The 19,887-nt window shown below is 57.0% G+C and overlaps 1 protein-coding gene across 1 annotated transcript in view; it reads left to right on the top strand.

Moving 5' to 3' along the window:
* The window catches only part of TGM2 (transglutaminase 2), a 31,949-nt gene extending 16,043 nt beyond the window's left edge, over positions 1–15,906 (top strand). Inside the window, exons 7-13 of the mRNA XM_084887284.1 lie at positions 3,230–3,365; positions 4,010–4,113; positions 5,801–6,043; positions 7,590–7,862; positions 12,493–12,653; positions 13,732–13,868; positions 14,183–15,906. Coding sequence (XP_084743410.1) covers positions 3,230–3,365; positions 4,010–4,113; positions 5,801–6,043; positions 7,590–7,862; positions 12,493–12,653; positions 13,732–13,868; positions 14,183–14,333 — 1,205 coding nt within the window. The 3' untranslated portion in view covers positions 14,334–15,906. The remainder of the gene's footprint in view (positions 1–3,229; positions 3,366–4,009; positions 4,114–5,800; positions 6,044–7,589; positions 7,863–12,492; positions 12,654–13,731; positions 13,869–14,182) is intronic.
* The last annotated feature ends 3,981 nt before the right edge of the window (positions 15,907–19,887 follow it).

Here is a 19,887-nt window from a genome sequence, read left to right as displayed (position 1 = left end):
CAATGAGGTATGGTCTTTGGGGGCGGGGGCCGCAGCATGGGCTCACGGTTGAGAACATAGACTTTGGAGCCAGGCACACCTGAGTTAAAAACCCCCACTTTTCCATTCACTTGCTCTGTGACCTCGAGCAAATGACTTCTTTCTGATCCTCAGTTTCCTTACCTGCAAAATGGGGACAACAGCAGGATCTACCTCCCAGGGTGGTTCTGACGTGAAACGGACCGACATGGAACTTGGCCCAGTGTAGGTCTCCCTAGGTCTGACCATGAATAAGTTGATAATATTATCAATGTCGAGAAAGAGAGCACTTTCTAAAATGCAGAGGAGGGAAAGAGAAAGCAATTTAAAAACAAAACAAAACAAAACAAAAAGGCTGGGGGGGGGGGGGGTCGCTAAAAAAACTCTTGAAAAGTTGAGCCCAGAGAAAGGTTGAAGGATGGTGCTTTGAGAATGGGTTGGCATCCACCAGTTGGGAACATGGAGTCAAGGGTGGAATTCAAGCCCCAGCTGGGCTTCTTACCATGTGTGTCCTTAAGAGCAAATCACTAGCTTAAATGGGTGTAATAATAGTGCCTTTATTCTGGGATGTTGTAAAGATTAAGTGAGTCAGCATATGTGCAAGGTTCAAACTATTTCTTATGCATACCAGCAAATATGTACCTAGTGCTGCTGCCATTATTGCCACTATCATCATCATCATCATCATCATCATCATCATCGGGAAATCTAAGAGGCTGATCTTGGGTTCCTAGCTTCTCTGACTCTAATGACCAGTACGCAGGCCCAGGAAGGGGTCCCAGCAGCCCCCGCACTCTCCTCCACTCTAGCAGGCTGGACGGGGACAGCCTGACCCCGGTTCCCAGCAAGGCTGCCTCTGCTTTTCCTTCCCCATCCGCACTCCTCCACCACCGTCTGCCCCCCCCCCCCCCCCCCCGTGACCTCTGACTTCCTCTTTCTCGTGGACCCTCCCTCTCCTGCCCTTTCCTTCCAGTCCCCGCACTCCCCTGCAGATGCCTTCTTCCCCGGGGCTGTGACCCTGTGGCCGCCTGCAGGTTTAGCTGCAGATCTTGCCCTGCACTGTCCTCTCCCCACGGCCAGGGCTGAGGCAGGGTCCTCGCAGCCTCCTTCCAGGCACGGCGGGGAATGGAACCGGGAAAACTCAGGCTCACCAGGAGCTGTCTGGCTCCCTCAGTCCTGGCATTTCTTCAGGAAGCCACACGGAGGGTTGGTCCGTGGGCGCTGGAGTCTTACTGCCTCGTTTGACCCCAGCTCCACCCCCAGCCGCTGGGTGGACTTGGGCAAGAGCATTAGTGTCTCCGAGCCTCCGTTTCCTCACCTGTCGAATGAAGACAGTGGTGACCAACCCAGTTCACAGGAAGCTTGCAGGATCCTTAGCCGCGTCTCCTGTTCGGGTCAGGTTTGCGTTGGGGGTTGTCAGGGGGAGCTGTGACTCCTCATCTGGGTCACGGGGCATTTTCTGGACGGACAGACATTGGCAGTGATGGGCACCGTGACACACTCCGCTGGTCCACCCTGGGCACTGGCAGACGGGACTGCCCACACCCAGCCCCTCTCTGAGTCATCACTACATCCAGACCAGCAGCTATTATTAGCTCCTCTCCGAGGAGGAAACGAAGGCTCAGAGAGGGGAAGTGTCTTGTCCGAGGTCACACAGCGGGCGGGTGAGTGGCACAGCTGGGCTTGGAACCACGCGTGCTTGGCTTGGAGGAAGCCTCCCGGCCTCAGACTGTGATGGAGGCTTCCCAGACCCCACCCCTGGGGACGGGCAGGGTGCCTTGCTCCTGGGGCAGCGGGGACAGGATCCTGGTGGCATGGCGGGGCAAGGCCCAGGTTTGGGCCACCAGCTTACACTTACACAGGGTGGACCAGCGGAGTGTGTCACGGTGCCCAGGCCTCAGGGCACAGGGACCAGGCAAGAGGCGGGGATTCACAGCTGCTCCTTGCCCGCCTCCCAACATCCACACATCTGGCCAGAACCCTGGGCCCTAGTGGATGGCAGGCAAAGTTCACCTCCTGCCCCTCTCCCGATTTAGCAACTCAACCTCAGTCAAAACTAAAAGTGAAACCAAAGTCCTGAGGGTCATGTTGGTAGGGCTTTTTTGCTTCACTTCTTTTTTTTTTTTTTTTTTTTTTTTTTTTTTTTTTTTTTTAGCTATTTACATCTTTATCCTACCCTGAGAGTGTGTTACTTTTACACTCTACATTAAAAAGCACCTGAAAGAAAAGGCCCATAATTCTCTCTGTCAGGAGCACCCCACACCGCCATTCAGGCGAGATTCACATGCCTGGGTTCCCTCCTCTTCGTGTGCTTTGGAGTAAACGCAGGACCCTCCTCGTCCATGACCGTGTCCCAGCACATCCGATGGACACTGCACCTGCACCCTGACCTTATTTTATAGACGAGGAGACAGGCCCAGAGAGGTGAAGGGACTGACCCCGGGTCACACAGCAGGAAGCGGCGAGGGCTTGGATAGAAGGTCTCCTGGCCTGTATTTCCTCTTCTTCTGGTTCCACTGCTTGCCCCCCACTCTGAGTCTTTATCTTTCCTTCATTCCTGCCCGCCTCCCTCACTCCTCCTCTCTCTACCTCACCCACATCTTCATCGCATTGGACAAGATAGTCTGTGCCAGGCCTATGCTGGGCTCTGGGGATACGAAATAAGTTCTCCTCTTCTGCCTCGTAGAACTAATCGAAGACCCCCTCACGTGCCCGCCCATGGAGAAAGATGATGAATCCCTAGTCCTTGTATGAATGCAAACAATGGGGCAATTTAAACCCAGCTTTCCTGGAGGACAGAACAGCACATGCCAATGCCCTGGGGCTGGTGGGAGTGTGGATGCTGGAGGAGCAGTGAGGAGGCCAATGTGGCTGGAGCAAAGTGTGCAGGAGGCAGTCGGGGGCCAGACCCTGCAAGGCCAGGGGGCCATAGCCAGAGGTCTGGCCTTGGCCTCAAGGGCCTCAGGGAGCCATTGCAGGTTGAGCAGAGGCATGCTGGTGTCAGATTTGCATTTCAGACGTTTCTTCTGTTAGCTGGGGGTGCAGAGTGGACATGGGGCGACGAGCAAGGTGGGCGCCATTGTCTGGGTAAGGGATGACACACCCTCACCACTTGCTCAGTGGGTGCAGTTTTCACTGGGGTACAGATGGGCATGTGTTCGGATCCTCAGCCCGGCCCCTAACCCCTCTCTCTGTCGTGTCTCCTCTCCAGTGCTGCGATGCCTGGGCATCCCCACCCGAGTCGTGACCAACTACAACTCGGCCCACGACTCGAACAGCAACCTGCTCATCGAGTACTTCCGCAACGAGTCTGGGGAGGTCGAGGGGAACAAGAGCGAGATGATCTGGTGAGGTGGGGCCCAGGGTGGGGGGAGGGCCCTGTGGTCTCCAGGAGAGGAAATCTGGGAAGGCTTCTCAGAGGAGGCCACGTTTGAATTGGGTTTCAAATCCAAACAGAGTTTGCACGAGGGGAAACGGGGCGAGGGGAGGGCTGTCCAGGCAGGGAGGACAGCATGAGCAAAGGCCAAGAGGAGAAAAGTCCGTGCAATGCGTGGATGGCCTCAGGGAGTATGGTTGTCGGGATTCTGGAGGCCAGGATAGGGGGCCTGGGCTTCCAGCGGGAGCGGGACAGGCTGGCAACCTAGGAGCAGGTCTGGAGGGAGAGACTGGAGGAGGGGTGTCCGGGCGGCTGGGGATGAGGCCGGAACCAAGGCACAGCCTGTTTCCAGAGGCTGGAAAAGAAGGCACGGAGCCGAGAAATGAGGAGGAAACCTCAGTTGAACATCAGGAGCCCCTGCAAGGGGAGGGCGGTGGGAGAGGCGCTGAGGATGACACTCAGTGCAGGAGCGAGCACCTGGCCAGGGCCCGCAGAGGGAAGAGCAAAGGGGAGCGTCAGGGGGCCACGCTGGGCTCAGCGAGGACCAGGCGAGTGGGGAGGGGAGGAGAGCCTGAGTGTGAGTCCTGGCCAATGTTCTGCTTCATTCCCCGACAGGAACTTCCACTGCTGGGTGGAGTCCTGGATGACCAGGCCGGACCTGAAGCCCGGCTACGAGGGGTGGCAGGCCCTCGACCCCACACCCCAGGAGAAGAGTGAAGGTGGGTAGGCATGTCCCCAAGGCCAGAGGAGGAAACTGAGGCCCAGAGAGCACTCTCCCAGAGGCCCTCCGCGGGAGAGCACAGGGCTGGTGTTCCAATCCACGTCTGGCTGACCCGAAGGTCACTGACTGGCCCATCTGGCGTGGGGACCTCACTAACGCCATATGCTTCTTTGTCCTTTGAAACGTCCTTCCTGCCCGCTGTGGAAAACAGTAAGGAGAAGCATAAAGAAAGTAGCAGATAGCACCTTGTCCTCTCCCTCCTCACAAAGCATCCTTAACATTCTCACAGTCACCTCCAGTTAGATGCTTGTTTACATACGTGTGTGCAGGCGAAGAGAGAACCATGGCAAGATTCGCGAAGCCAATTTATAGAACGTAATACCTAGGGTTTTCAAAGTAAACCAATTACATTGAAATAGAGTTACCAAAAATTTTTTTTAAAAATTGTAATATAATCATATAGATTTCATATAACAAGATCTAGCGGTAGGACTAATAGAGTAGGTAACTTGGTAGCAGAGATAAACGTTATCTCCAAATACCTGTGACAACCATGAAGCGATAGGAGAGTATCTGTGGTTTTACGGGTGACGAGTCGTAAGCGCACCTAAGATTACGGTTTGCCTGTTTTCATGGTCGAAGGAAGTGCTGTCACAGTGCAGTGAGGAGAAAGACCTCACCTCCCCCCCGGCCAAGTTCACGGACCCCCGAATTCTATTCGTTGCACCATGGGGGTCGGCGGACTCCAGGTGAAGAGCTCTGGCTGTACGAGGCCTTTTATGCTAACTTGTCACTTTCCTGTATACCTCTAGCATCTCTCCGCCAGGCAGTGTTCTGCAATTTGAATTTGAATTTCATGTTACCGTGTTCCATCAAATGGACGCACCATAGATTGTCATCCAGCCTCCAGTCCTCACCTTCCGCATGTGTGACCAGCTGAGGCAGCTGTAAACTGCACCGAGGCAAACGCTGGCAGGGGGTTAAACCAGACAGAGGCCCCGCCTTCTCTAGTGCTGCCAGCTGCTTGGCTCCCTCTGTTCCTCGGGGTGCTTTGGGGTATTCTTCTGTTTCATTTATCACTTACACGGCACCTAGTACGTGCCAATCCTCACGAGGAAGGCATACATAGCATCCCCGACCGGAAACCGAGGCTCAGAGAAGTTCAGTAACTACTGCAACATCACACAGCTACTAAGAGCTACGATTTGAACCCTAAAAGCTGGGCTCCAGGGTCTCTATGCTTAATTCTTTTTTAAATATATATATATATATATATATATATATATATATATATATATATATATTATTGATTTTTTTTTACAGAGAGGAAGAAAGAGGGATAGAGAGTTAGTTTAGAAACATCGATGAGAGAGAATCATCAGCTGCCTCTTGTACACCCTCCACTGGGGATGTGCCCGCAACCAAGGTACATGCCCTTGACTGGAATCGAACTTGGGACCTTTCAGTCTGCAGGTCGATGCTCTACATCGACTGAGCCAAACCACTTTTGGCATCTATCCTTAATTCTTACCTACGATGCTTTCCTAGCAGTGGAGGCCCTGAGTCCAAGGGCTTTACGGCCTCGAGATGTTTTGCCACGTGTGGTTGACTCGTGGCAGGGTTCGGAGGTGCCACCCTACCCTCATCCAGGTGCATCTCTGCCTCCTCTTTCCCCCCCCAACCAGGCACCTACTGCTGTGGCCCGGTGCCGGTTCGCGCCATCAAGGAAGGCGACCTGACCCCCAAGTACGACGCCCCCTTCGTCTTCGCCGAGGTCAATGCCGACTTGGTGGAGTGGGTCCGGAAGGCGGACGGGTCCTTGCACAAGTCCTTCAACAACTCCACGGTCGTGGGGCAGAGGATCAGCACCAAGAGTGTGGGCCGGGACCAGCGGGAGGACATCACCCACATCTACAAGTACCCAGAGGGTGCGTGCCCACCGCCTTCACACTGCCCTGCAGATAAGCCGCCGGCCGGTTTTACCAGTCCGGCGGGTGTGTGTGAGTGTGTGTGTGTGTGTGTGTGTGTGTGTGTGTGTGATTTGGCAGTCTGCATACAATGGCCTGTAGGTTACTCTCCGTTCCAAAAAAATTCCTTCGGGACAGGTTACACTTACCAGACACACTGGAAGACGGTGGTAGAGGATAATTTGTTTAGGGAAATAATTCTGTGCTCCACAGAAGGATTCCATTTGGTCTTTAAGCCTCACTTTTTGGGGGGGCTGGCTTGACTCAATAAAGCTGAAGGGGGTGCCTGCTAGATGGGAGAGGCATGCATCGTAACAAAAGTGACTGATGCCCGTGTTGTGTGTTCACAGCGCTCACCAGCGGTGGGACCTGCAGCGGTAGACGGGCAACTCCACACATTTTGTTGCAATGCCCTCGTAGTCGAGAGGCTTGGGAAGTCAGGGAGGAGAGGTTCTGGAACTCGGCCATGTTTATTTTTGCCGCAGTTCTCACACAGCCGGGGAAGGGAGCAGGACGGTGGATGGGGAGGGGTTATGAAAGAGAAACGGACAAAGAGATTTAAAGATAAGATGGATTCAATCAGGCACACACACACACACACACACACACAAAAGAGACTTCTTTCTGTTGCTAATGTTAAATCAGTAAGAGGTGGGGGGAAGGGCGTGGATTCGAGCGCATCTGACAACCCAATAGGAGTGATGTCTCTAAGCATCTGCCCAGCACAGCGGGGCTCACAGGGATGACGAGGAAACCAGACCCGGGCCCACCTCTGGCCCTCACTGACTTCCCAGGGCTGCCCGGGGGGTGGTGGTTCTGTGGCCGTGCTCTAGGCGGGAAGGATAACAGAAGGAAGAGATGTCCCCGGGCCTCTGAAAGGATCAGAGAGGATGGTTTGATGGGAGGAGTAGAGATGTACCCAACAACACGTGGTGGGGGGTGAAAAGAGCGTGGGAGAGAGGTAACGGGAGGATAAGGAGAGCAGCCTTTCCTGTTGGAGAGCTCCGTGGGGGGCCTGGGGCAGGGAGGGAATCAATTCTGTGTAAACACTTGCAGGCGAGAAAGTTCAAATTGTATTGGTGGTTACTACGTGCCAAGCACTATTTATATGACATAAAGGTAAGTAAATACAGTCTTAGTCCTCAAGCAGCTCAAAGGGCAACCACGTAGACAAAAAACAGTTTGGTGAGCAAAAAAACACACAAAACAAAACAGAAAAAACACACACCATAATTGCCAATAGGCAGCTGTGAAGCTCCAGAACACACTGATTGATTCATCCTGGGGAAAGGGGGCATTTGGGGCAGGGTCTTGAGGGATGCATAGGAGTTCACTTTGGAAAATGAAGAAAATATTCTTTCCTGCTCCTGGCACAGAAATGTGGAGATGACACTCTTTCGGGGCTGCTCTGAGTCACCGGGACTCAGAGGCCAGCTTGCTCTGCCCCAGCCTCCTTCTTACTGAATTAGGTTTCAGCCATGGGGTCCTCTTACCTGTCCCCCCACAGGGTCCCGGGAGGAGAGGGAGGCCTTCACAAAGGCCAACAACCTGAACAAGCTGGACACCAGAGAGAAGCCGGGGGTGACCATGCGGATCCGCGTGGTGCGAAGCATGACAGTCGGCAGCGACTTCGACGTCTATGCCCATATCAACAACGACACCGAGGAGAGCCACTCCTGCCGCCTCCTGCTCTTCGCCCGCACCAGCAGCTACAACGGGATGCTGGGGCCGGTGTGCAGCTCCATGGACCTGCTCAGTCTTTCCCTGGAGCCCAATTCCGGTAAGTCCCTTTGTTCCCGGACCGGCGATGGACCTCAGACGGACGTGCTAGGAAGGGCCCTGAGCCCTGAGCCTGTGCAGTTTACCTCCCCGTCTCCCAGGGGAGAAGACTGAGCACAGAGGGGTTAAGTAGCTTTCTCAGGACCACACGGCTGGGATGTGGCAGGCCGGAGACTCGAACCTGTGCCTCCCCTGAGTCTCAGACCTGCCACATCCCCGCGGTGTGGTCCTGAGAAAGGACCACAGCTACACTTGCTTTGTTCAGCAGCTACACTGCTTTGTCCCATCTCATGTTCCTGGGCTCCAACGGCTTTCCCAGACTCTCGGCGGCTCCCTCCCAGCTAATTCCTTCCCTCTGCCTCCAGCAACTCCCTCAGCCAGCAGCCCCTCTCCCCGGAAGGTGCCCAGCCTCTGAGAGAAGAGGTTCAAGACCAACGCAAGCAAGGGCCGGTTGGCTGCTGAGCACTTGAAAAGCAGCTGGCGCAACGGCAGAACTGAAGTGTCCGTTTCGCTTTGTAAACAGCCGCGTGTGGCCAGAAACTGCCACACTGGACAGTGTAGCTAGCTGTCATGGTGACAGGAGAAAGTGTCCAGCCCGCTGCGGAGAGAAGGCTGTCCTCCAGCCCTGGTTGTCTCCTCATAGATGTCTAGCCCCGGCGTCTGTCCCGTCTGTCCTGGAAGGCAGACCCCCCTCCCTTCCCTCCTTAGTGCCGTGTCTCCCCTGTTTTGGGATAAAATAATGCCAGCAGATGACCCAGCCCTCAGCCCTGGGCAGAGCCTCTGCCCACAGGGACGTCTCCTTGGTCCCTTGTGTTGCCCAGCTTTGTCACCATGCCAGGTTGTCTTCCTTAAGCAGGGTCATCTGGGGCTGGGTCTTGAGGGATGCATAGGAGTTCGCTTTGGAAAACGGACAAATAAGCCTGAGACCCTGAGAGGGGTAGTGGCCGCTGCTGAGGTCACTTGGGAAGGCGGCCCAGAGCCCTCCTCCCGCCGCCCGGCAGCCCAACCCTGCTGTTTGTGTGAGGAGCCGGAGGCATGAGAAGGGCAGAGGGGTCATGGAGCTGGGAGAGGACCTGGGGGCAGTGGAGTGAGAGGCTGACGGTCCTCTGAGGGCCAGGCTGGCTGAGCCTCCTGTCCCCGCAGAGACAGGAGAGCCATGACCTGATAGTGGGGACTGCCTGGCCAGCAGGAGGCGCACACCGAGGCCGCTTCCTTCCTGGGAGCTATGCTTGGTCGCAGAGCTGCGGCGAGGCCCCGGGCGGAGCGCTCCGTGTCTGTGCAAGTCGGCTGCCCTCTCCTCTTGCCTGTCAGCCTGCGTGTTTCCGCTCCTTCGTGACCCCTGCCTCGGCCCTGGGCCCCGGGGGCTGGCGTGTGGGCACAGCCACCTAAGTCCCATGGAGGCCTGTCTGTGTTTCAGGCGGGGGGCCTAGGGGACTGACAGTGCCACCTCCTGGTTTTGTCTTGCGAGCCACGTGGGCACTCTTGGAGCCGCACGTCCAGAGCAGGCGCTCGGTCAGGGTCCCTGAGCGGGGCCGCGCCCTCAGGACAGAGTCACTGGCACTAGGGCCGGGCTCCCAACCCTGACACCGGTGAGAGGTGCCTTTTGAGTAAGTGACCAGACGTCCCGCTTTTGGCGGGACAGTCCCGATTTTTAACAATTTGTCCTGCGTCCCAAAGCGTTTAAAAAAAAAAAAAAAAAAAAGTCCCGGTCTTCCCGATCTTTTTTAAAACGCTGCGTGACGCGGGACAAATGGTTAGAAATCGGGACTGTCCCGCCAAAAGCGGGACGTCTGGTCACCTTACTTCTGAGGCCAGTCAGACAGGCTTTGAATGTGGCCTCTACCACCTCCTAAATGCATGGCCTTGGGCAGGTGGCCATGCTGCCTGAGCCGCAACCCGTACTCATCCCTTAATGGGGGCAGCAACATGCCCGCCGGGCAGGCCCTGTGGGGACGGGTGCCCAGGAGCTGGCCGGAAAGTGTGAAGCGGTGCCGGGCATGGCGGGGGCTTCACTCCTCGCAGAGCAGAAGGGCAAACAGGGCCTTTCCTGACCACCGGCTGGGCCAGGTCGTGGTCTCAGTGCTGGGCGCAGAGGTGCCTGAGCCCTGCTGCCCTGGGTGGCAGGGCAAGGACCCAGCATGGCCCTAGGCACCCAGGCCCTACGTGTCAGGTGTGCGGGGTGGTCAGGACTCCCAATTCTGGTGGCGGGCGGCGGGTGCCGGGCTGTTTCTCTTCTCCATCCCAGGCCTCGGGTTCCCCGTTTGGACAAAGCCTGATTCACCTCTGCAGAGCCCTTTGGCCCATTTGTTGGGAAGCATGCATGTCACGTCCTTCTTGGGCTCGGGACCACTCCAAAGGGAGGAAGTGCCCTTCCTGGAATGGGTGGCAAGACGTGAACTTGGCCTGGACCAGGGCTAATGACTTCCTCCTGGGCCTCTTTGCCGCCCAGATGCCACTGGGCCCTCTATTCCGCCGAGGCGTCTGCCACGCCCGTCAGTGTTTCTCCGCATCCTGTGGATGTGCTCACACCGGGGGTCCTGGGCCCACCAGGGCCCGGCCTGCAGGGAGAGGGCAGAGGACGGTATCCTCAGGCTGTGAGGCGGAGCTAGTCCAGGGGCCCAACCTGAGATAGGTTCTGTGACTCTTGAAAACCCCCCTCTTTAGCTGAGTTGCGCGTTATTCCCGGATGATAAGATTTGGGGGATTTCCATGTGCTCATGGACAGGAAGCTGGGCCTAGGGCAGCAGAACAGAATCCAGTCGCTCCCACCCTGCCTCCTTGCCCTGCTGTGTCTCTCCCTCCCCTGGCCGCCCCTCCCTTAATCTGTCTCTCTCCCCTCCCTCCCCGCTCCGGGTGGTCACTGGGAATGCAGCCAGTTGGTGATCACGCCTGCCCGCAGCACACTCCAGAACTGGCAAATCACCTAAGGAATGACTGAAACCACCGGGCCAGTTTCCTCCTCTCGGCCAGGCCCTGGCCCGGGGCCCAGGCCGTGGTCCCAGCCGGCAAAAGGCAGTTCTCGAAGGTCCAACCCCGCCCGGTTCAGCCTCCTGGAAAAGTCAACAGTTAGGGCCATGTCCTCCGGGCTCCTGGACCACAGTGTTTCCTTTCTTTCCTGTGGAGCTGGTCAGACTTTCCACTCTGCCCCACCGGGAATTTTCTCTCCTTTTTGTCCCTTTTGGCGGAGGATTTGGTTTTCTTCCCCTGATGTCATCCGATCGGAGGTTGGGTCAGGTCGACCCTGGGAAGGAATGGCCGGAGGGCTGGGCACACGAAGGCAGCGTTTTCCACAGGGTGGGACATGGATCGTCTGTGAGAAAGGGACTCTCTCCAGTCTTCCCTCTCCTTCAGATGACCTCACCACGGGGAGCGGCTCGGTGGGCGCTAACGGGTCTTAGCGTCCCAGCCCTGGCTAATCTCCCTTCTGAACAGTAAGCTCAGGTCTCAGACTGAGAGCCCTTCGCAGACAAGACTATCTCACCAGAATTGAATGGGCATGACTTAGCTTGTACGTATTTTTAGCAGTTACCTTCTATTTAGGGTAAAAGGAGATTGATTGGTTTGCTGCAAATGTTGGTGAAAAATTTTCCCCTGGTTAGAATAGGCTGGAAAATATAAGTGAGTGGACTGAAAGAAAAACAACGAGCAAAGGATTCGGATGCTCTCAGATGGGTGAAAAATGGTGAATGGCTGGCGTTTGGGAAATGCTGGTCTAGTTAGCGGTGGGGGAGCTAGGGGGCAGATAGCAGAAAAAGAGGCACCAGCATCTCCTGACACGGCACGGGGACGATGGAGAGAGGCACTGGGATGATGACGGAGCCCAGGGACCCTCCTCCAGCGATCCTGTTTGGCAGGAGAGGCCCAAGGAACAGGGATCTATCTGTCCAAGGCTCTCAGTGGCCAACGGGACAAGCAGGGCCTGGCTCAGGCTTGCGTAGTCTCCGTCCTGTGTTCTTTTTCCTGCTCTTCCCTGCCTCCTGCAGGCCTCCGTGTTCCTGTCAGAATAATGGGCGGACCGTCACACGTGGTTTCTCCGCAGTGGGAGTGGTTGACCCCCGCTTCCTTCTTTTACTCCCGCATTGCTGTGCGGCTCTTGCTCTGAACGGACCTCTCCTCTCAGCGCTGCCCGCGTTAAGGGTGCCGATTGTGTGGGGAAATCAGAGGGAACAGGGAAAACAGAGAGGGAGGTCATCTTCCCAGGCTCACTCAGCCATCATTGGCCAACCAGGGCCCGGTCTCCCGATCTGAGCCCCGACTGGGAGAGTGTTTCTTCGTCTGTAAAGTGGTAGTCTGACCGACCTCACAGGGGAAGGCGAGGTCCTGACCGGCGGAGGGACTGGCCCAGCATCCCTGTGAGCAAAGCGGGGAAGGCAGCATCAGCACCCAGGCCAGTCAGAGCTCCAGGCCTTGCCCGGCCAGCTGTTTTACTTTCCCTCCCACCTCCTCCCTGGGCTCCCTGGAACCAGGGCAGGCAGGGGGAAGGCCTGGAACCTGCCCAGCCATCCTCCAGCTGTGTGAGCTCAAGCACATCCCTTGCCCTCTCTGTGCCGGTGGAAACGCAGGAGGAGAGGTGGGGCTGTGTCTCGGTCATGACGTATGCTCTCCCCGTCGTCCCTCCCCTCCCCCCGCAGAGAAAAGCATCACCCTCCCGGTGCCCTACAAGAAGTACTTTGAATACCTGACGGAGTCCAACCTCATCAAGGTGCGGGGCCTCCTCATCGATCTAGCTACCGACATCTACCTGGTGGCCGAGAGGGACATCTATCTGGAGAACCCAGAAATCAAGATCCGGGTAAGGGGCTGACTGGGCAGGGGCCCAGGGAGAGCCCAGAGCTGGGGGAGGGCAGGCCTCGTGCCCCTGCATCCCTGCTCCCTCAGGCTCGTTGACACCTCAGGGATCCTCGTGAAAAGCATCATGAGGCCCAAAGTATCATGGGACTCATATAGCCTCTAGGGATGGATCCTAGAATCTCAGCATGGTAGAGTCCTGGCATTCAGGGATCTCAGGGTCATGGACCCTTAAAGGCTAACCTCCTAAAGCTAGATCCCCAGAGCCTGGGACCCTGATGGGACAGAGAGGGTGGAGGAGTCGAGGGCATAGACTCTGAAGTCTGACTGTCCGGCTTTGTGGCTGGGTGACCCCGGGCACGCTACTCTGCCCCCCCCCCCCAACCCTGCAGCCAGGCAGTTTATTCATCTGTAAGGTGGGCATTGGAAGGATTAAATCTGCATCCACAAGAAGCACATAGAAGCATATCCAGTGCACTGCAAGGGCTTGATAAAAACTGACTGTTGTCACCATCAGCATTGTCGTCGCCGTAATGATTCACTTCCAGGAGCCGCTCTGCATCCCAAATGCAGCAGTTGCGAGTCAATGGTGAAGAGCAGAGGGTGAGGGAGGGAGCGCCGTGTGCCGGACCCTCTGCCAGGCGCTTGCACGTTATTCGCTCAGCAGCCCCTGTGAGAACCCTGCAGCCAGGCATGTCTCTCCCGCGAAGAGACCGAGCCTCCGAGAGGGTAGTGACTTCCGGGTCACCCAGTGAGGGAGGGCCAGAGATCAGCTGGCTCCAAAGCCTGTGACCTTCCCACTCGAGGCCCCAGAACAAGGGAGGCGGCAGAGCCCCCTTGGGTTGTGTGGAGCCTCCATGAAGAAGGCTGGGCCAGTACCATCACCGTGTTTTCCAGATGAGGAAACTGAGGCACAGAGGTCAGGAGTGACAGTGGCAGGATGGGCGTGGCCATGCTCGGCAAACATTGGGCCAAATTGCAGCAAATGCAGAGATGGCCCAGCCGGGACCCTGCTGCCCTTGAGGGGTCCTGGGCCCCTCCCTCAATGCGGCCCCTGACCTCTACCCTGTGCCCTGCCCCAGATCCTGGGGGAGCCCAAGAAGAACCGCAAGCTGGTGGCCGAGGTGTCCCTGCAGAACCCGCTCCCCGAGCCCCTGGAGGGCTGCACCATCACCGTGGAGGGCGCTGGCCTAATGGAGTCACAGATAACCGTGGATATGTAAGTGTCGGCCCCTCCAGCCTGGGGACTGGGGGCAGCGGGCAGATGCTGATAGGGGCACCACACTCCAGCCCATCATCCCGCCTCTCCTCCACCCACCCACCCCACACCTGCCTGGGTACCCTTGGGGCAGATCCGCCCCACCCCCCATCCTTTCAATACCCACACCGCTGTGTTCCATGCACATGTCTCATAAGCCTGAACAATTACACCTCCTGTCACTAAACACCACCACCACCACCCCCAACGCCCAGGCCCTCACACAGACACAGCCATCTGCACCAGCCCCTCCACCTCCTCCTCTCTCTCCGCAGCCCGAGCCCCGTGAAGGCGGGGCAGGAAGTCAAGGTCAGAGTGAGCCTGCTGCCCACCTGGGTGGGCCTCCACAAGCTGGTGGCCAACTTCAACAGCAACAAGCTGAAGGCCGTGAAGGGCTATAGGAACGTCATCATCGGCCCCCCCTAAGGGGCTCCGTGCCAGCCCCACCTCAGCCAGCCCACAGCCCCAACCTGATCCCCAGTCTTTCTCCCAAGCTAACGAGGAAAATGTGCCCCTCCGTGGCCCCAGACCCATCTTGTCCCCTGAGCCTGGTTCCCACCGCCTCACCCAGGAGCGATGTTCTGTGCCTCCCCAGTGGGGCTGACTGGGCCTGGGCCTGGGATGGAGAAGACGAGACCCACGCCTCCCCCTCCAGCCCAGGTGCCGTTTGGAAAGCAATGATCACCCCACATTGTCTGCTCTCTACCGCGGCCCCTTGGAGCACAGGCTCCAGAGTTGGCATGTCCTGTGCCCCTTCCCCAGACTGTGCCCGGGCCCCAGGAGCCCCTGGGAGAGCCAGCGCAGGTGGGGATGGGGCGGGTCCGAGGTGTAGGATGGGCCGGAGCTCCTCCCACATCCCAGGAGCTCTGGCCCACAGCTCCCCGCCACCCCCCGCTTCCCCCCACGATTGTGAAGCACCGACATGCAGGAGCCCCCTGTACTTGCTGGTACTCTCGTGGCTGCCAGCCCATTTAGTCCCCACGGGAAACTGCAGAGCGGGAGCTGATTTCTCGTGGAGGAGGAGACCGAGACTCGGAGAAAGGGAGGTGGCCTGCGCGCCCAGGTGGGCTGGTGGGTATTCCAAAGGCTGGGGAAGGTGAAGGCCTGGGAACGGAGCACAGGCCTCTGACTCCGAGTCCAGCTCCCCGTTTGTGCCACCAGCCCGGGCCTGAGGGTGTCAGGGAGGCCATCCGGGACCTGATCCAAAAGGATGCCGTCGGGGTGAGGAAGTGGGAAGCGTTGGGAGAGTCGGAGCCCCAGGGGCGGCCAGCCACTGCCTTCTCCTCTCCGGGCCTCGGGGTCCTCACCTCCGAGGCCCTCGCAGCTCTCCCGACGCCGTGTGTGACCCGGCAAGTCCTTCGCCCTGGCTCCACAGAGCTTAGGCCACATGCCGGAGGGGGGGGTGGGGGAGTTCTAAGAGTGAAACCAGGACCAGGACCACGGCTCTGCCCCCAGCCTATCCAGGCCCCACACCTGTGCCCAGGCCCCTTCCATCAGACCCCAGTTTCCAGGGAAAAGAATCTCTGAGGCCCCTGTCCGACCCATCCATGAGCCTACCCAGTGCAGTGCCTAGACTGACTTCACAAGCGCCTCAGCTGCCCCTGCTGCTCACTGACCAAGAGAGTCCGCAGCCCGGCCGCCCCCTCTCTGCTTAACCCCCCTCACTCTCCATGTGACTGGGTCTCCCTGAGGCTGGAGTGGGGGAAAGAGAGCATTCTCTGTCTGGAGTTGGGGTCCCAGCCAAACAGAGTCCCCCAAAGACCGGGGGGGGGGAGGGGGGCGGGGGAGGGGGGCCTTGGGGAGCGTCACGCTGATGCACTTAGAATTGGCTGCTTCGCACAGGGGACGAGTCCCACAGTGAGCCGACACATCTGTTTTATCTATTGCTGTTTCTCTACGGTTTTGTGAACGCTTTCGGGTTCCAATCAGGCAATCAGTAGATATGCTTTTGAGCCACAAGGAGCGAGCACTGAAATTAAAGAGTTTATTTTGCACATTCAAATAAGGTCTGTCTGGTTCTTTTCATGCCTTTGAGGAGGGCGAGGGGGTGAGCTCATTGGCACTGGGACCAGCCAAGTCCAAACTTGACTGGTGTTCGAGGCTCTCCAGCCTCCTTCTCAAACAAAACATGTTTGGGCCGCAGTGAACTTCCCGTATCTCCCCAGCCCTGTGTGCTTGCCAGCTCTTTAGCTTTTGCCTCGTGTCCAGCTGCCTGAACCTCGTGTCCTTCCCCTTCCTCGCCCGTCTTGTGAACTCCTACTCGCCCTCTAAGGCTTAGCAGCAGAGACACCTCTTCCGGGAAGCCTTCACAGATTTCTTCTCAGGCCCCCAGAGCCCTGCCGTGTGGACCATCTCAGACATTTACCATGAATTTTAGTTCTGTCTTGGTATATGTGTCCCCCTTGCCATTCTATCTGACGTTCTCAGGGCCAGAGGCCAAGTATCTCTTAAACAGACGTTAATAAATGCTGAATTGGTAAGTCACGGTATTTGAACTCAGCTCCCATAAAACCAGCGCTGTCCAAAAGAAATGTAATATAAGCCACATTAAAAAGAGTAAAGAACCCTGCCAGCGTGGCTTAGTGGTTGAGCATCGACGTATGAACCGTAAAGGTCATGGTTTGATTCCCGGTCAGGGCTCAATCCCCAGTATGGGGTGGGCATCAGTGATTCTCTCTCATCATTGATGTTTTTATCCCTCCCTTTCCCTTCCTCTCTGAAATCTATAAAAAAATATACTTAAAAAAAAAAAAAAAAAAGACAGGAAAGTTAGGGAGATAAGCAATCAACCGAAGGACTTATATGCATGTATATAAGCATAACCAATGGACGAAAACTCTGGAGGGTGAGGGCATGTATGGGAGTGGGGGGGGGGGGGAATGGTAAGATATGTACACATATAATACCTTAATAATAAAGAAGACACAGGTGAAATACACTTTATCTAATATATTCAAAACATTGTTGCTTCCTCACGTAACCAATATAAAAATTATCAGTGAGACACGTGGCATTCCTATTTGCACCCACTGTCTTGGAAATGTGGTGTAGAGGTCACACTGACAGCTGTCTCCGTTCGGACTGGCTGCCTTTCAGGTCTCCGTGGCCTCAGTGGCCACGGGCTACCACAGTGGACAGTGCCATGTCCAGACTGTGATTCCAGGAGAGTGGGGGCTTGGTCATTCACCTCATTCATTCCCCCCCACTAGTGTTTGTTGATTGAATAGATGATCGAAGACAGTCTCCGGTCCTCAGGGAACCCATGTTGAAAGGCATGACATGCTCCTAACAATAAACCAAAATAAATGAATCACATGATCTAGGTGCTGAATCCTTCTGTTCCTTGAACACTGCCCCCTGGTTCAGGCCTGCACTGCTGAACATTTTACCAATTGCTAACGTACTGGAAACAGACACCACTGGCCACTTGAGACAGCGAGGAGTTCGCTGGGGAAACTGGTGGCAGAGGCATCCGGAAGGTGGGAGAGGGCAGAGAGGAGTGTCACCCAGTCATCGGGAAGGAGCTCGCTGCCCGGACGGCCAGCAGGAGCCCAGCAGCCGGTCAGGCCGCCCCTCCTCACTGCCGGGGGGAGGGGGGGGTTGTCCCTGCAGCCCTGGTACTGACAGAACTGCCGGGTCTACAGAGCCTGCCCAGGCCTGCCTGCCTTCTCCCCACTGGCAGAACCTCCTCGGAAACTTGTTGGCCAGGGACTCTGGAAAATATTATGTCCAGGCTCCAGCCCCCTGAAAACAGAGATGGCCAGGCAACTGGGGATGGAGGAGTGGATGGAGTTGAGTAGCGGATACTTATCGCTGCTTCCTCTAGGATAGGGGTGTCGAACTCAATCAGAGAAGGGGCCAAAATCTAAAATCCAGCCTAAATCGCGGGCCGAATGGTTTACTGAACAGTCATAAACTGACAATGTCATAAACTGACAGCGGAGTACAGTGATGACAGCGCGGTGCGGGCCACATTGCAAGGCCTGGCGGGCTGGATTTGGCCCGGGGGCCTTGTGTTTGACACATGTGCTCTAGGAAGAATACCCTTCCCATGATCTCCACCTTGGAACTCCTACTGAGCTTGCAAAACCTTCCTCCTCTGTGAAGCCTTCCTGGACTGCAGCCAGTGCTTCGACCTCTGGCTCCCCTCAGCACATTGTAAAAGCCCATTGCAACACCCAGCCACCTGTTAGGACAGCTGTGTGTGCGCGCCCTCTATGCTGGAGCACCCCGAGGGCAGGCTAGGGCACACCCCCCTGAAAGGGGGCCACCAAGTGGACATAGGACTGCCGACTCTGGCTCCCGGCCCTGACTGCCCACCCCCCACAGGGCAGGTCTGCCAACGCTGGACAGATTCAGAGGCCTCTCCTGGCAGCCCCTAAGCCTGCTCCAGCCCGGGGAGCCCACTAGCCAGGAACCCAGCAAGGAGAAAGGCCCTGCTGGTCACGCAGGCCCACTTTGCAGATAAAGGAAATGAGCCTGAGACCCTGCTCGCCAAGCCAGATGTGAGGGCCGAGTCCGGGCCCCACCGGGCAGCTCCGTGCTGCCGGGTCCCCTCCACGCTCGGCTCCCGGCCCTGGCACCAGGGGCCTGGGCTCTGGAGTCAAACGGACGCAGGGTCAAAGCCTGGCTGTGCCACGCTTATGAAATGTGGTGGATAGTTCACACTGACCGCTGTCTCCGCTCTGCCACGGACCCACAGTGTGGCTTCAGGCAGGTTCTCAACCTCTGCCTCTTAGTCCTCCCCTGAGGAGTGAGGAGGAGATGGTGTCTGCTTTCATGGCCAGCGTGCACGTCCAGGAAAGCGGTGCACGGAAAACAGAGCTGCCTCTGGCCCATTGCAACCCTAATGCCCACCTTTCCTCGAGGCCAGGGACCTTCATGTGCACTGAGTCCTTTACTCCTCAAACAGCCGAGTCACGTAGTCCCCCCCAGGGGATAGCTCTCATGGCAGAGCTGGACTTGAACCCTGGCTGCCTCCCGTCCCCAGACCGCAGCCCAGAGGAGGCCCGATTTCCACCGAATTCTCCTTCCCGAATTGTTCCCGAACACGTGGGCCCAGGCCTCCGCACAGCCCTGGCGGCCACCGCGGAGTGTCTGATTGGGGCCATCTTCCCACCCCCGGAGTTCCTCTGCTCTCCAGCTGCTCTTGTTTGCCTAGGATGCCTGCCAGCTCACCCCCTTGGCGTCAGCCAAGTCCAGAATAACAGAATGTGGATGGACTCTAAGAAGGAGCAGCTGAGGGTAGAGGGCCAGGCCAGAGCCCCCGGGAGGCACGTGGCAAGAGGCCGGGACTGGGTCAGCGCACTCTCCTCGCCTCCCTGCTTCCCTGCCCCACGGGCCCAGGCAGAGATGCAGAGACACACGACTGGGGAACCGTGAAGCCCTGTGTTCTGTTTCAAGAGCCCAAGTCCAAAGGGACCCCTTAAAAGCAGAAGAGATGAAAAAAAAAATGATGATGATGATGATGCATCAGCCCTAGCCTTGGCTCAGTGGTTAAGAGCGTCCACCTGCAGACCACAGGGTCCCGGGTTCGATTCCTGTCAAGGGTACATATTTCGGTTGCAGGCCCGATCCCCAGCCCCGGTCGGGGCACATGAGCGGGAGGCAACCAATTGATGTGTCTCTCTCGCATCGATATTTCCCTCTCTGTTTCTCCCCCTCCTTTCCACTCTCTCTAAAAGTCCATGGAAAAATATCAGGGGGGGGGGGGGGATATTAACAATAACAAATGGTGAGGCATTAGCCTGGAGAACACAGGATCTGTAATGACACGCAGCACCGTGCCGCTCACAGACCTCAAGTGAGGCAGACACAAAAGACTATTTATTATCGCCAGAGCTCCGCTCACATGCACCTCAGGAGCAGGCGGCACTCCTCTGTGTGTGAGAAGTCGGGCCGTGTTTTCCCTGGCGGCGGGGAGGCAGGAATGAAATGGTCTGATTTTCTTCATCTGGGTGCTGGGTAAACAGGCACTCGG

The sequence above is a fragment of the Pipistrellus hanaki genome (genome assembly GCF_964339955.1).
Source record: "Pipistrellus hanaki genome assembly, chromosome: 6".
In the NCBI taxonomy this organism is placed as follows: domain Eukaryota; kingdom Metazoa; phylum Chordata; class Mammalia; order Chiroptera; family Vespertilionidae; genus Pipistrellus; species Pipistrellus hanaki.
The sequence above is the reverse complement of the archived record's forward strand: the minus strand, read 5'-3'. Positions and strand labels throughout refer to the sequence as shown.